This window comes from Abramis brama (genome assembly GCF_963993115.1).
Source record: "Abramis brama genome assembly, chromosome: 25".
In the NCBI taxonomy this organism is placed as follows: Eukaryota; Metazoa; Chordata; class Actinopteri; order Cypriniformes; family Leuciscidae; genus Abramis; species Abramis brama.
In genome coordinates this window covers 23,455,514-23,471,629 of record NC_139987.1, presented here as the reverse complement: position 1 = coordinate 23,471,629, position 16,116 = coordinate 23,455,514, and the positions used below count along the sequence as shown (strand labels likewise).

Sequence of the window (16,116 nt, the reverse complement as noted above, 5' to 3'; positions counted from 1 at the left end):
GTGTGGACCTACTCTTTGGTGATGTGTTCCTGTTCTTTCCTCAGCTTCTGGTTCTCCTCAAGCAGGTGCTGGTTTTTGGCCCGTAGACGTGCGCTCTGCTCCAGGCCGTGACTAATGAGCTCCCTTATGACTTCAGTGGACTCAGGCACCGCCTGCAGCTCCACCACGCCGAGCCTGAACTGAGAAATAAAGAGAGAGCGAGATTAATAATAGAAGACCTGAGGAGACACCTGCCCATCAGCTATTAGCATTAGCATCCTGCCTGTAGACACAAGGGAGATTGGCTAAGAGAGAACTGTGCCCACAGACAGCCAGATTTATTTGTTGAGTTCGGAGTTGTGATGTACCGCATCACTTCAGACACCTGCTGAAAGTGTACTCGACTTCATCATGCGTTTCTCACTATTTATGATCAGTACATTTCCATTACTTTCTATGGCATTCAGACAATCCTTACTTTTGACTGATTCATTGGAAAAAGAACAACTAAGAACAAATTCACTCAGAAATCAGAACTACAGTAATATCAAACACATTGAATATTTTAGAAATAAAACAGAAATTCCCATGACTTTACAAGGACAGTTGAGATTTTTTTAACTTTTGGTACATTTCCTAAAAAATGTACACAAATATACACACCTCTATTACATAAAATTCCTTTCAGAAAGCAGACAATCGTGCAGCATTATATGTAATATTTTTTTGTATTGAAAATATGTTTATATATTTATATAATATATACATACTATAAATTAATAACAAGTAAATAATAAATAAATAGTAATAAATAAGCAAAAAAATATATATATTTGAATAAGTAAATAAATTAAATAAATACATAAATACATAAATAATTAAAATAAATAAATACAATTATTAATGAATAAATGAATACATAATTAAAAAGTTAAAAAGATAAATAAATAAATATGTATATACATGAATTAGCAGCAAGTAAATTAATAATTAGAAAATAAAAAAATATAAATAAAACATAAGTATATAAAATAAATTTAAATAAAATAAATTTAGAATAAATAATATAATTAATTAAATGAAAAGTAAAATAAAAAAATATACATTTTTAAAAAATATAAATAGTACATAAAATATTATAAATATAATTATATAATAATTACTCATAATAATACATAGAATGGGTACATATTCACAGCAAAAAATTGTGTGACACAGTGCTATTTCAGCACAGATAAAACCTTAAAGTCAAATGTGGGTGGATAGTGAATATAATGCTTTTGAATTATACAATTGAAAAACTCAATTCACGCTATAGGGATTTACTGCCCAACTCTGTCAACCACCTGGACAAACACAGAGACTTCCAGCCAGGACTCTCTCTCCGATAAGACAAGCCAACCGCTGTGGCGAGAGCCAATGAGCGACAGCGAGTCTCTGATCCTCAAATAGATGAACTGACAGCATACATGAGGGACGGGCACTCGGCCTCTAGTGTGCCAGTCTGTGAATGATAAGGGTGACAAGAGCGCTGAAGATAACAGACCTCACAGAGACCTGAGAACACAATGAAGTTTCTGCCGTAAACCTACTGAGACTGTCTCTTAATCAAACGCTTGTGTACTATAAATGACTCTTGATCTTGACAGCTCTAAGCAAAAGACAGTGGGAACAATCAAGCAAATCTTTATGGCCTTGTTGTGCACGACTCTAGAACTGTATGTAGTCATTAAGCACACACTTGACTTATAAAGCACTTGCAGGAACAATCATCTTGGAGAAATGGGAAGTTAAGAGTCTTGATTAAAGGCACAATGGGTCATTGATTGTTTCCTTGAGAACATTTCAGGTACCATTTCACACCCCAAAATTAACATTCGTCATTCCATCATTTACTCACCCTCATGTCATTCAAAACCTGTAATACTTTCTTTCTTCCACTGAACATTAAAGGAGAAGTTTAGAAGGATTTCCTGGAAGCTCAAATACAATGAAAGCCGATGAGGATGGATGCTGTCAAGCTCAAAAAAAGGGGAAAAAGCAACACAAAGTATTGTAAAAGTAGTCAATTCTACTCGTGCTTGTCAAAGAAATGCTACGTGTGATGAACAGATTAAAAGTTACACTTATCAAATCTCCTTAATTTATTTTTTTACTACCAAATTGCTTTTGAAGACTTTTAGATTCCAACACACAAGTCATTCGGACTCCTTTTATGGTGTTTTTGTGCATTTTTCCACAGAAGAAAGTGAAATGGATTTGGAAAGATATGCATGACGAAATAAATGACGAAATGTTTTTAATTTTAATTTCGGAAGAGCTGTTCCTCACCATACCACTCAGATTTTTCATTCTACACAGAACGCAAGATCAAACACCAGCTCTGATGCAACTGTCACATTTACCAAGCAGTAAACCAGAGATCCAACATGGAACCTTTTCCAGCCAGAATCTGACGTACCAGCGAGCAACACTCACACTGAGGCCTTTAAATGATGAGCTAAGATCTTCCACGTCTCAGAGAGCTTGTTTGGACAGTTCTGTGTACCGAACCTGGAGAGAACTGATTCATCTGATCTCACATTGAGAAGCCAAACTCTGGAGACACAGATATAAGTTGAATTGCTATTAAAACTTTTATGACTAAGAAGTGGCGTTATATATATACACATATAAATAAAAGCAATTTGTCTAGTTGAATGATATTTTATTTATATCACACAATACATGAGAAGGCAGCCAAACTTTAGAGCTGAAGTCAAGAGTAATACTTTTTGTATTAATATTATTAATACAAATAGATAGTAATATTATCTACTAGAATAGGTTTTCATGCTTGAATGTTCAAAAAACACATTCTTTTTCACATATTTGACATTAGCCGCGTTTCCATTACCCTTCAAATTGCGCAAATTGAAATTGCTAACTGAAAATACGCCCAATGGAAACACGTCATTTTCGCAAAAACTCCCATTTATCGCAAAAAAGTTTTCCCGCTCGCATGAGGTGGTTTTTCAGGCAGTTCGAAAAAGAAATATTTCGCAAAACTGCAATGGAAACAGTTTTTGCGCATTTACAGGTCACCTGACGTAGATGACACGGTGTGTTTGGACAGAATATGAGACTGAGTTCTTTATTAAATTCATATAAGACAAAAGAATTACAGGAATAATGGATTCTAAACCTCAAATAAATGCCACAATCAAGACCTCGCAGCAGATATGAGGGAGAAACACCCAGAAACACCTCATATGTGCCGCTCAAGTATAATAAGGGTCGTTCCTTACCATTAATGCTTGGAACACGCACATACATCTCCTTTGATTAATAATAATGGCTAGTGCAGTGGCTGAGATATAGTACATAAACCTACCAACGTCCGTTGCCATGGTTTTTGGAATGATTTTACTTATTGCAAGAGGAAAAAATTAAGTTTTAGTCGCAAAACATCGGTTAATGGAAACACCAATTCGGAATCGTTTTTTGTCGACATTTAGAAAAACAAAAATCGCAAATGTTTTGTGCAAATCTGTAATGGAAACGCGCCTATTGTTGCAGCTCCTCTCTTTCCAGTCTGTCAGTAACGCTCTGTTTAGTTCCTGTCTCTATGAAGCCCCTCCTTCTGAAAAGAGCAGTGTACTATGATTGGTTGGGTTTTTTTTGCGTATGCCTTGGACGGGAATTATTTTAATGCGTAATATTGTGATGCGTTCGTTCCTGGAGAAAACTCAAGACTACAATCAAGGTGTTTCAGGGAATTAAAAAAGGCTGAAAAAGAAGCAGAGTAGAACACACCCCCTTCAAATGAGGAATACTGGTGGGTTTGATGACGGACGTGAGGTAAACATGACCGTAATCCAGCGGAGTTAAGGAAACGAAATGTTCCCCCAAAAGAGTGACTAAGAGTGACCTCTCAACAGAGCCAGCTTTGTTTCTGAACATGGCTGGATGGTCTGGAAAGTATTAGACGGTTTCATCTCTGCAATCAGTCAAGTGGCCGGCAGAACCCAGAGCAGATGCCATCATATCCCCGCGAGGACGCTGGGAACCGATCTTCGTTTGTCCCTGTGGGAACACTCGTTTTCTAGGTGCCACAGACACACTACCACACACAGAGTGCTCCGGACCTCCCAAAGTTTCAAATACAAAAGTCACATGAAAATTTTAAAAATGTGCATCACTCAACTTCCAGTGAAACTATGAGCAAAGACGGCTTTGCAGGGCACTTTTAGGTCAGCAGTAGATAAAATAGAGATTTCATATTTCATATTTAATGCCATATATTAAATTGCACATTAATATATCAGGGGTGTTTCCTCAGAGGAGGCGAGGGTGGCAGTGCCTCCTCAAAGAATTGGATGAGAAAATAATCCATATTACAAAAATAAAAAAAGCTCAAATGTTACAAAATATGACATTAAAAAGTGTACGAATCACTCATTTTTCTAAAGTAACACTGTCCAATGGCGACACCTGCAGGTAAAGTTAGGATAGGTTTAACTAATTTTAACTTGAGCGTCGCATTTTAAGAATGCAGTGTGCAAAAGATGCGAGCGCAACTGACGTCGCAAAAGACGTCCGTCTAGTGTGTGTTTATATTGAAAAACAAAGGAAAAGTAGGGCGGAATGGAAAAACGCGCTCGGTGTGAATGGCTAAAGCGTGCGGTGGGTTTAGTGGGGGGTAACTGAGAATGAATAGGGGAAAGTCCTAGCCTGACGTCGTCATACTCAGATCCTAGTCAGAATGTGACTTCCTGACCTAAAAATGTTGTGGGCGGGGCTAAGTTCGGCTGGCATCCAGGCTAGGAAAGTCCCTCCCATTGCGCTGTTATTGGATATGATTGGTTATGATTGGATACAATTGGTTTGTGTGATAAATCCCGCCTCTTGTTTTCGTGCGTGATCGAGAATGAACAAAATGATGGCGTTGATGGGAAAACTAATTAAAAAGTAAGTAAACAGCTCAGCTACTTAGATATCACCACTTTATGTCTTGCCAAAATCAAACTTGAAGTGGCCTGAAAACATGATAAATGTGGGGGTTTTCAGTGATCAATCAGCTCGGTGAAGTTAAAGCTACATCTCCGTGTCTGTGAGTGTTTACCGAGATTGATGACTGATGATCCGAAAATAAACTGACTATTAAAAAGGACAGCTGAACATCATATATTGTTTAAATTGTTACTGCCTTTAGTTATTATTTTGGAATAAATGTCAAAATGCCTAAAAACACTACTTGATTAGATTTGTACTTGGTTTTAATAAATAGAAAATTAATCAAATTGTTAAAAAATAAAATTGTATTTGGTTTCTTTTATTTATTTATTTTTTGATGTAATGTAAAGTAATGTTTATTTAACCAGGAAAATGTGACATTAAGTCCAACACTTTCACTGTAACTATGATTTATACACATACACACACACACACAAAAAAGAGGAATTTGCCTCCTTATTTCAGAACACCACTGCATGCATATATATATACTGTATGTATAGTGAAATTAAATTATTTTAAATACCAGTACATTAGAAAATAATACATACTATTATCAAGAAATGGACTAATAAACATAACATTTTTTTGTAAGCAATTCTCAACGGTGTCACTCTGAAGAGAACCGTTTACTTGATGACGGCTCAGTTTAAACACATCCACATGTGTTGGGTAAGAGTTTGTGTAGCCCGGCTCAGGGATGCAGAGCATCAGTGTCAAGCTAGTTTACAGCTGTGATCTTCCACGCGCTGCCAGGAGCGCTTCCACATGTGCCACAAAAAGACTCGCTTCAGCGTCAACACATGAGAAGTGCTAAACAATTAACAGCGAAGGAAACAAGAGCAAAAAAAAAGCAGTCCCCCTTAACGTGGGTCTGATAACAATTACAGCATTTACAAAGATGTGGAGGCATTGAGACCCAACCCATGGAAACATTTAAAATCCCTCATGTTTGCTGTTTACTTGCTGGATTATTTGAGTAAACCGGATCATATCATTTTTAATTTGGCACTAGTATCTGTCTGAGAAACCATGAGAAACTCCAAAAATCAAATACTTCAGTACAGATGTAAGCATTTAAGCACATGGTTGTTCAATTTAAACCAGATCCTTATTTCCTCACCAACCTAACCTCATGCCACCTCGGAGCGGCCGTGTGCCCTATCACGGCACGATAAGAGCTACAGGACCAACTCCGTTAGGAAAATGTGCTCCTGGCAGCGGTCATGGGAACTGATGTTCTTTCATCAAAGCGTTTACATCACTGCACATCTGTTTTTAACCGAAAAAGGCAATGTTTTGTAATAAATTTCTATAACACTAATAAACCAAATTTTTTGATAAATTATAAAAAAGCAATATACAAATATATTATATAAGCTAATTACGTTGTGTATTAGTAATTATACAGGTATGTTGTTATACATCTCATTAGAATGATTTCTGAAAGATCATGTGACACTGAAGACTGGAGTAATGATGCTAAAAATTCAGCTTTGCATCACAAGAATAAATTATTCTTTAAAATAAATAGAAATAGTTAACAGTTATTTTAAATTGTAATAATATTTCACAATATCACTGTTTTTACTGTATTTTTGATCAAATAAATGCAGCCTTGGTGAGCATAAGAGACTTATTTTAAAAAATATTTTATTATCTTGATTATTTAATCTTGATTATTCCAAACAGTGTGTGTGTATGTTTTGTAGTCACTTTCTTTAACACTAATAAACATCATTTTCATAAATAATATATGGTTAAATATATGTTTTTATATTTAAAATAGTTTTATATATATATATATATATATATATATATATATATAAATATATATATATATATAGCTCATGATTTTGACCACAATGATTTTTGTACCATATTTGCAGCTTATTTTTCAGTGTAGATTTGGTTGTTATTGTTAAAGTCTAGTATATTTCATATTGTGTATAGTATATTGAACTATTTAAAAAGAGCAATAAAAACAGTTTACCATGATATGGCCCTTTAATGATTTATTATAGACATTTACCATATTTTTTTTTCAATTTTGGCCAACCATTAGTGAAATGTGTAATATCCTTTTGACATTGTAGGAATACCACTATGTCATCAAGACGTGCGACCTCGGCTGTTGTTTGTATTTCGGCCCACCGGTAAGGAACATCTGTGAAGAAGTAATACATGCTTTAGGAAACAGAAGTCAGGGTGTCCGTACGTCTTTAGAGGGTTACTGTAATGAAAGTGCCGTCTTCAAACGCTTGTGTCAGAGCTGTCCTGGCAGGCCAAACACCTGCTTTTCCAAACCCCAAACCTGAACATTTGCACGGGACTCTTTAAGGGTTTTCTGTCAGCTATTGCACTGAAGAACACTGCAGCTGTGTCTTACCACCACACTGGAAGCTTGAAGAAAACCTCAAACAAATAACAGTCTGTCGTTACTTAGAAAGTAACTTCCCTTCAGGAGCAAAAAGCTGCGAGATTTGACGAATCATTCATGTCTGAAGTACAAAAAAAGTTTAATACTTATATTAGGGGTTTGCTCGCCTTAGTCTTGCTTGCAGAGCTTAGCTCGCCTTTACGGCTAAAAATAAAAACTTGGTTGATGACTTTTAAGAGCACCGCCATGATAAAAGCTGTTTGATATGGTCATATTTAATATCAAACAGAACGCTTGTGTCTCAGCAGTCCATTAATTACCTCAAATATTTACTAAAACCTAACACTGGCACAATAACACCGAGCGCTGGTCCAGATTTTTAAGGCGTACTTGGAGCCAAGAAAGCAGAGAACCATCAAATGTCCAAAACAGCTTTACTCAAGAGCATAATAATGGATAAACTATAGCGTGGGAGCTCAGACATGCTTGTGGGAAGCTACAGAAGCCCTAAACACACTCAAAAGTCAAGAAGAGGACAGCTGGAGCTTTCTGTTAGCCTAATTCATAACCACAGTTCAGTGCACTTAAACATAATACACCACAGCTCAAAAGTTTGGGGTCGGTTTAACGTTAAAGTTTTTAAAGAACTTTTGATCCATTTGATCAGTAAAAATATTATTACAATTGAAAATTGTAAACGTAATTTATTCCTGTGATCAAAGCTGAATTTTCAGCATCATGACTCCAGTCTTCAGAGTCACATGATCCTTCAGAAATCATTGGAATATGCTGATAATATGAACAGCTGCTTAATATTTTAGTGGAAATCACGATACAGTTCAGGATTCGCAGATGAATATTATTTGATATCGATTTTTGGTGTCACTTTTGTAACAATAATACTGCTATCATTACCGCAGGTTGTTATAGCAATATTCAGTGTTACACAAGTCCACACAAATGTCAACAAGCAACCTAATGACGACTCTTTCACACAAAATTACGCATTTGGCCAAACTTCCCTCTCCTGCCGAGGGTCAGGTTCCCTTTTCCCAAATAGACACTTGCCATTTCCATTAGTCACCTCTGCTGTGACAGCAAAAACGAGAAAGAAAAGAGAAATAACTTAATGTTGAAAATTACATGATTACGTCTGTAGAGTTGAGCAATAGGCTGTTAGTGAAATTTAAGAAAATAACAGATAATTTAACAATTTTACCAGATTTTCAAGCCTACAAAACAACTTAAACTACAAGACATTTGCACTCTTTATCCATAAGTTTTTAACTGGAGGGTCACGACCCAAAAATGGGCCAAAAGTCTGTTCTGAGAGGGACAGGACAGAAATACCATTTAGCCATCAAAATTCAGGAGACATTTACATTTTCCAACACAGTCTATTTCATTATAATTTTTATCAAAATAATTTCCATATTGTTGTGCTTTTGCTCCGGCCTTCATTCAATTGATCAAAGTTCCAAAAAAATTCTAATTCAAATAAATGCTGTTCTTTTGAACTTTCTATTCATTAAAGAATCCTGAAAAAATAAGTTTCGCAGTTTCCATAAAAATATTAAGCAGCACAACTGTTTTCATCATTGATAATAATAATAATAAGAAGAAATGTGTCTTGATATTAGAATGATTTCTGAAGGATCATGTGACACTGAAGACTGGAGTAATGATGCTGAAAATTCAGCTTTGCATAAATTACATTTTAAAATACTTAATTAACTTTTTTATAAATTGTTTTATTTTGCATAATAATAATGTTTCCCAAAATCACTGTTTTTACTGTGTTTTTACCAAATAAATGCAGACTTTGTGAACATGAGAGGCTTCTTTGAAAAAACTTACCAACCCCAAAAGTTTGAACAGTAGCGTGTAAGAAATGTAAAGTGGATAAAGGATAAAGTGCAAATGATCATGTATTTACTGCCAAATGAATGTGAATGGCCAGGGTGTTAGGTGTCTATGATATATCTCTATCAGAGCTCCAGGCTACCATTTGAGAGCAGTAGCACTGGTGCCGCTAAGTCCTACAGATGGTGGCGCCAGCGCCTGATTTGGTGGCGCTGGGGGGGATTTTTAATCATAAAGGTAATTTAATAATAAAATGACTATTATTTTGCATTAATAAGTGCAATAACTTTTAATATTACATGTTTATTAGCACATTTGACAGTAAAGCACTTAGCTTGAGTTGAGATGCAGATAAAAATTCACTTTTATTAACAACGGTAACATGTAAAAACTGTTTAAATAAATAAAAAATATATTTTTATTTTTGATCATCACATTGAAAATAACATTTAAATTGGATGCTTAAAAAAAGCATTAAAAAATGCTTGAATTTCACTCTCAAAAGGTTGTACGAACCCTGAAATGAATAATGTAAAAACATTCGACTATTTCTTCCACAATAGCATGGCTACAATTAGCATTGCAACGTTAAATCCATGGTGAATGTTGGTGATTTGTCGATTGAAAAGCTTTCTATAACCTGTTTACTCATAGCACAGTGTTTCTCCTGGTTTCCATGTCAGCGCTATATGGTATGATATCATATCTATGGTTTATTAGGGAAGAATTTTGAACCGAATTTGAATGCTTCTCACTAGATCTCGCAGCAATATTATTATTAATGCTGCGAATTAAAATGTCTCAAACGAGAAGCGCGGTTTCGTTCCACTTTCATTTCGTTTTAATGTTTTTCATATGCAACAGAAATAGCAGCACTTATCAGTTGGGCAACGTGGTGGTGGCACGAGTGTGACTTCTAACAACATTTTGTTGCACCGGCAAGAAAAAAGGTCACAGTCTGGAGCCCTGTCTATCCAAATATATATATATAGCGCATCTGTCCATCTCCAATACTACTTGAAAACATCTCATGTTAAAGGGGCTCCCCCACTTAATCCATTAATAATGAGCATGCAAAATTGGCTTCAATGTAAGACAGGTCTGAATTCGAAACGAGACGTTCAGAGTGAAGGAATTCTCTCCTGAGACCCGTTTTAGACAAAGCAAACCTTATGTGAGATTCATCTTTCTCCAGGCTTCAATAATTATGCCGCACAATTGCACTACAAACAGACCGTTTCTGCTACATTCACACTACACAGATGGAAATGATGGATAAATTTAACATTAACAAATGCAGTAGAGTGAAAAAAACATACTTGGATCCGGTTGGTGATCTATGTATTGACGTTAGAGTTTAGCGAAGACTTCCCAGACACTGGAGTTCTTGGCACCCTTGAGCTTGGCAAGAGATCAAACGAGGGGAACCTCCTTTAAAGCTCGACATAAAGAGCAGTAGTTCTCTGGGAATGGTTAAGTGTTGAGAGTGATTTTGGCCAATCACGAGTGCAGTAGAGCCTTAAGCAAGCTGAAATCGCGCAGTGCTTCCCTCATCCATGAAACAGATGTGTTCCCATAGAGGAACGAGACCGATGGAGGAGAGGGATGTAGGAACGAACAACGAAAGAACAAGAGCATGAACAAGCAAAAGAATGATACATATTTACATATTACATATTTATGTATAAAAATATCTATCTATCTATCTATCTATCTATCTATCTATCTATCTATCTATCTATCTATCTATCTATCTATCTATCTGTCTGTCAGGGTCCCGCCCTGACAGTCTTGTCTGTTTTGTCAGTTTAATGTTTCCTTGTTTGTCTTGTGTCTGAGCACATGGCTCTGTCTTTGTTTGTGTTTGCCATGTTCTCCTTTTGTCCTGCCTCCTTGTTTCCTGTTACCACGCCCCCTTGTTTAGTCCACGTCTTGCCTTCGTTTCACTAATTGTGCTCACCTGATCCTCATGTGTTCTGGTCCCTTTATATTGTGCTTCTTTCCCTCATGTCTTTGCTGGTTTGTTTTGTGTGATTTGTGGTATAGTCTTGTTTGCCTTTGTATGGTTAAACCTAGTTCCTGTTCTTGTTGAGTATTTGATCGTTTCTTGCAGTAGTGTATCCTTTTGCTTTTTCCTTCGAGTCTTGTTATAGTTAGGTTTTGTTTTTTCTCTAGGTTAACATCTCCAGTTTCTAACTCCCTATTAGTTTGTTATTTTGTTTTATTTATCTTTTTGATTGCAAGTTCTTTTGTTTTATTTCAAGCTCTTTTCTTTTCCTCTAGTTTTTGTTCTGTTTTACTTTTAATCCTTTATTTGCCTATTTAATTATACTCTTGTGCCTTGTCTGTTTATCTTGTCTTTTCTTGTTCATTGTGAGTCTTGTGTTTGTTCCTGCCCTGCCTTGTATCCTGAGGTTTACTGGCCATTGACCCCAACTGTCTGACAGTTAGACTGTAACACCTTTCACATTGAAGAGATCAACTAGCCTCCGGTTCCTTGTGTTCCTGTTTGTGTTCCACACCATCATTCCACCTGATGCTGCCTCTTCCTCTGGAGTCTTCAAGCTCTTTGTCACCCCAGTTCTGGTTTCAGTGATCATACTTCCTGTCTGTCGTCGTGTCATCTGCCCTGCCTACTGTTTGAACTGTTTCACGCTTCACTCCCCTTGTCGTGCCCTGTCTACAGTATTGTTAATAAAACTTCCCTTCACGCTCGTTCTGCGTCTGGGTCCTCTCTCTTGCAGAACCTGACATCTATCTATCTATCTATCTATCTATCTATCTATCTATCTATCCATCTAAAATTAGAAATAAATACATTTTAAAAATGTTTTTTGGATGGATGGATGGATGGATAGATGATGATAGATGGATAGATGATGGATAGATGGATAGATGGATAGATGATGGATGGATGGATAGATGATGGATAGATGATGGATGGATGGATAGATGATGGATGGATGGATAGATGATGGATGGATGGATGGATGGACGGACGGATGGACGGATGGATGGATGGATGGATAGATGATGGATGGATGGATAGATGGATAGATGATGGATGGATGGATGGATGGACGGACGGATGGACGGATGGATGGATGGATGGATAGATGATGGATAGATTGATGGATGGATGGATGGATGGATAGATGGATAGATGATGGATAGATGATGGATAGATGATGGATAGATGATGGATGGATGGATAGATGATGGATAGATGATGGATGGATGGATAGATGGATAGATGATGGATGGATGGACGGATAGACGGATGGATGATGGATAGATGGATAGATGATGGATAGATGGATAGATAGATAGATAGATAGATAGATAGATAGATAGATAGATAGATAGATAGATGGACACAGACAGACAGACATTGAGAAAAAGTTACCTCACATAAAAAGCTCTTACCAGCCAATAAGTAAGTAAGTTTTTGACTTTATTTTTATTCAGAAATATACTTTTATCTTTATTGCAATGGAATTATTTCATTTTTGTGACTTTGTGTCATATACTGGATTTCGCTCCGCATTTATTATATTGGGGAATATTTTAATCAAAAGTCCGGCCAACTTTTTGCATCTGCTGCTCCGCTCTGCGAGTGTTCATTTTGAACCCTGTCTGCACACTGGGCAAGCGCGTGTCAATCAGTGAGACTATTACATCACTCTGTCCTGCGTGCCACTCACCGAGATGTCGTTCTGCACCTTCTCATAAGACAGCTGCAGCCGGGGGCTTCTGGGTATCTCAGGTGTCAGCTGGAAGTTGTACTCCCCCTCCGCAGCCGGGCCCTCTCCGGTCAAAGCCAGGTGCAGGTCACCAACATACCGCTCTCGCTCCAGCTCCATCTCCTGAGCTTCACGGGACACGTCCTCCTCTGAAACTAACCAATCAACCCCAGCAAAGGGCATGTGGTTTGAAACCAAAAGCAGTTTTGAAAGATGTCGATGTCATTTAAATGTGATCATTTGACTTCCTACCTTCACCACTCCACGCAGAGACGGCATCGGACAGAAGGATTATGAAGCCGGATCCGAGATCCTCAGCCCACTCTAGCTTGAGAAAGAAAATGCGATGAGGCTCAGAGGAAATGGAGATCTGACGCACGCTAGTGCTACGACACCTGCAGAAAACATGACCATAATAACATCACACAGAGCTGAGACACAAAAAAACAATTATGACAGTACATAACATTCATTACATCTGTGAAAATGAACAGACATAATTCAACAACTTCAAAAGTATCTGCATTGATAATTACAAGTAAGTATATTGTTTAAAATATATGGTTAATTTGAATTTTTTTTACATCTCATACATATTGAGGAACTGCAATGTCTCGTAGTTTAAGTCAAATTATAAGAATGATAATCTAATGCCAATTAGTTATTGGTCATGTATACAATAGTTTAGCAGCACATTGGATTATTCTATTTAACTATTTTTTTGTACATATATTGTACATATTAATTTAAAAATATCAGTATAGTCACAGACTGAATCTGCAGTACTGAGTTCTTGTGAAAAACCTATTTAGGTAAAAAGTGTGTAAGATTTTGAAAGTGCGATACTCTTGATAGAAGCTAAAAACTTGAATAAATTAGTCAAAAAATGACCATGCAAAGGTCAGAAAACTTGTCGAACTCCCTGCAAAATCCATTGAATGCCTATTGCCTAGTCACCAGCCAAACCTGCTTTCTAGATACTGGTCGGCCATTACCAGATGGATGCAGACCTTACAGCAGTCAGCAATATCCAGAGAGTGATGTGTGAGAAACATCTGACCTCTCAGGTCAGAGCTGACAATGTGCAGCGGCGAGGGGAAAGGTGAAGGACAACATGCAGTATATCTGTGTTGACTGACTTTAGCTTGCTTGTCAAACTGATAAGCAACGTGTCCAAAACCCTGAGTGAACAGTCTACATCTGTTTCCCTCCCGTCACACATCACTAACCAAATTGTTGCTATTTTTGACGTGACTTTAGGCCAATGTAAAGGAACAGCGGGGGTCGTTGACTCGCCGTATCTGAAGAACCAAGGGAACAGGACAGCCATTCATTAGCTACAGTAACATCTGCACAGAGGTGATTTTTCGTCCTCGGTAATGACAGATGCAGCCTATAAGAATATGAGAAGGCGGCTTTGACAAATAAGACAAAGAATTCTCTTAAGATGTGGCTGAGAAGCCAAGACAGGGTCAGGGTGGAACGTTCGGATGTGGCTCAGTTCTCAAGAAGTTCAAGCTGATTACCCAAACATTTATGCACAGCCCTGTTTCATCCAAACAAAAAAAAATTTATGTGCCATATTCCCAACATGCAAGCAACTATTTCTGTGTGACTCGGCCGCTATCTTTCCAGCGGCGTCTGGCTGGCTTGGGTAATGGCGGATGAGAATAAAGCTGGTCTTCTAGAAGGTGGTGAAGCAGATCTCAAGTCACTTTCCATACATAGGATTTGGGAATGAAAGAAGATAAGGAATTAGGTGGGGGCCATCGTGATAACGGAAGAAGAGAACGCAAAACAATGAATGTCACAAGCTATGTTTCCATCCAAAGTTGTGAATTTGACTGTGAAATATCGCATAAAACCCTGTTTCCATCCCATGTGTTCAAGAGAACAAAATTGTCACTTCCTGGGAAATTGGTGCAAAATATCTGTAATAAAAACAGAAGTTTCTGCAATTGAGGAAGCCACTGTGGTTCTTTAAACCTCATCGTTAATACTGTCATGTTATTTTTTTGTGTACAGAGGCGGATGCCTGCTGTTTGGGAAGACAATCGTGCGAGACGGTTCTGGGACGAATTATCCCCAAACATTTTTATGACAGACTTTGTCTCAGGCATTTCAGAATGATCAAATCAACATTCGAGATGCTGTGCGATGAAATTGTTCGCTGGTTAGTCCAGTTATGCTGTCCCACTTTTCTGATCACATGATCTGTTGAGGCAGTCACATGACTTTTTTGTTGCGCATCAAGGGATTTATTCGGTAAACATGTGTCCATCGTAGTTTATGCGAATGTCTTTTTGTCGGAATTTTTTTTTATCTGCCTCAACTGAGCGCATACGTTTTTTTATGCACATTTTTAGAATTTATGCACATCTTGGGATTTCCATCCAGCGTTTATTTATGCACTATCCCAAAAATTGCATAAAAATAGGTGGATGAAAACCTAGTCCAGCTGTTAGAGTATATTCTTGGGTTGCTGCTGGCTTTGTGAGAGAATAATTATGGAAATACATACGCTACACTCTAAAAAATGCTGGGTTACTTGACCCAAGGTAAATTTTTATGCTGATTTACAGCTCAAGAAACATTTATTGTTATAGTAAATGTTGAAAACAGTTGTGCTGCTTAATAATTTTGTACAAACCTATTCTATTTTTTCAAAATTCTTTGATGAATAGAAAGTTCATAAGAACAGCATTTGTTTGAAATGCCTGTGAGCCTGTACTATTTTAAAATGGACAAAAACAAAAACTTATAATCATGAAGGTCTAGGTCAAACTCACACTACCAGTCATAAGAGATTATTGGTTTCTTAATAATATATGTGAGAGCTTGTGAACGACACTGACTGAGGTGTAATTAAGAAACATTCCACTCTAAAGCGCTCCATCACAGATGGTCACGAGTAACTCAACAAAACCCTCTTGTCTAAACAAGACTGACATTCTACACTGACAATCTCTTCTCATGAAATATGCACAATTTTTTTTTTTACTGTCTCTTCTTTCCTGCACAGCTGTGGAAGCTAAATGAAGTATCTCAAGAGTGAAAATCATGAAGAAATATCTGGGTTTCACCCAAAAATCGAAATAAAAAAAAATATATTATTAATAATATTATTAAAAATATTTGTTTCTTCTTTGGGGAAAT

General features: G+C 37.0%; 1 protein-coding gene and 1 long non-coding RNA gene across 5 annotated transcripts in view; one reads left to right on the top strand and one right to left on the bottom strand.

The window, feature by feature from the left end:
* LOC311076053 overlaps window positions 1-16,116 on the top strand; it is a 46,511-nt gene that overhangs the window by 3,018 nt on the left and 27,377 nt on the right. The window lies entirely within an intron of this gene.
* xrcc4 (X-ray repair complementing defective repair in Chinese hamster cells 4) overlaps window positions 1-16,116 on the bottom strand; it is a 36,387-nt gene that overhangs the window by 18,081 nt on the left and 2,190 nt on the right. The window contains exons 2-4 of one of the 4 annotated variants that reach the window (XM_084103893.1): window positions 13,213-13,284; window positions 12,922-13,115; window positions 13-179 (exon numbers count right to left, since the gene is read on the bottom strand). In XM_084103893.1, the coding sequence (XP_083960019.1) occupies window positions 13-179; window positions 12,922-13,080 (326 nt within the window). In that variant the 5' untranslated portion in view covers window positions 13,081-13,115; window positions 13,213-13,284. Of the gene's footprint in view, window positions 1-12; window positions 180-12,921; window positions 13,116-13,212; window positions 13,356-16,116 lie in introns of all 4 variants that reach the window. The other 3 variants (XM_084103891.1, XM_084103892.1, XM_084103894.1) reach the window with 3 other exon arrangements.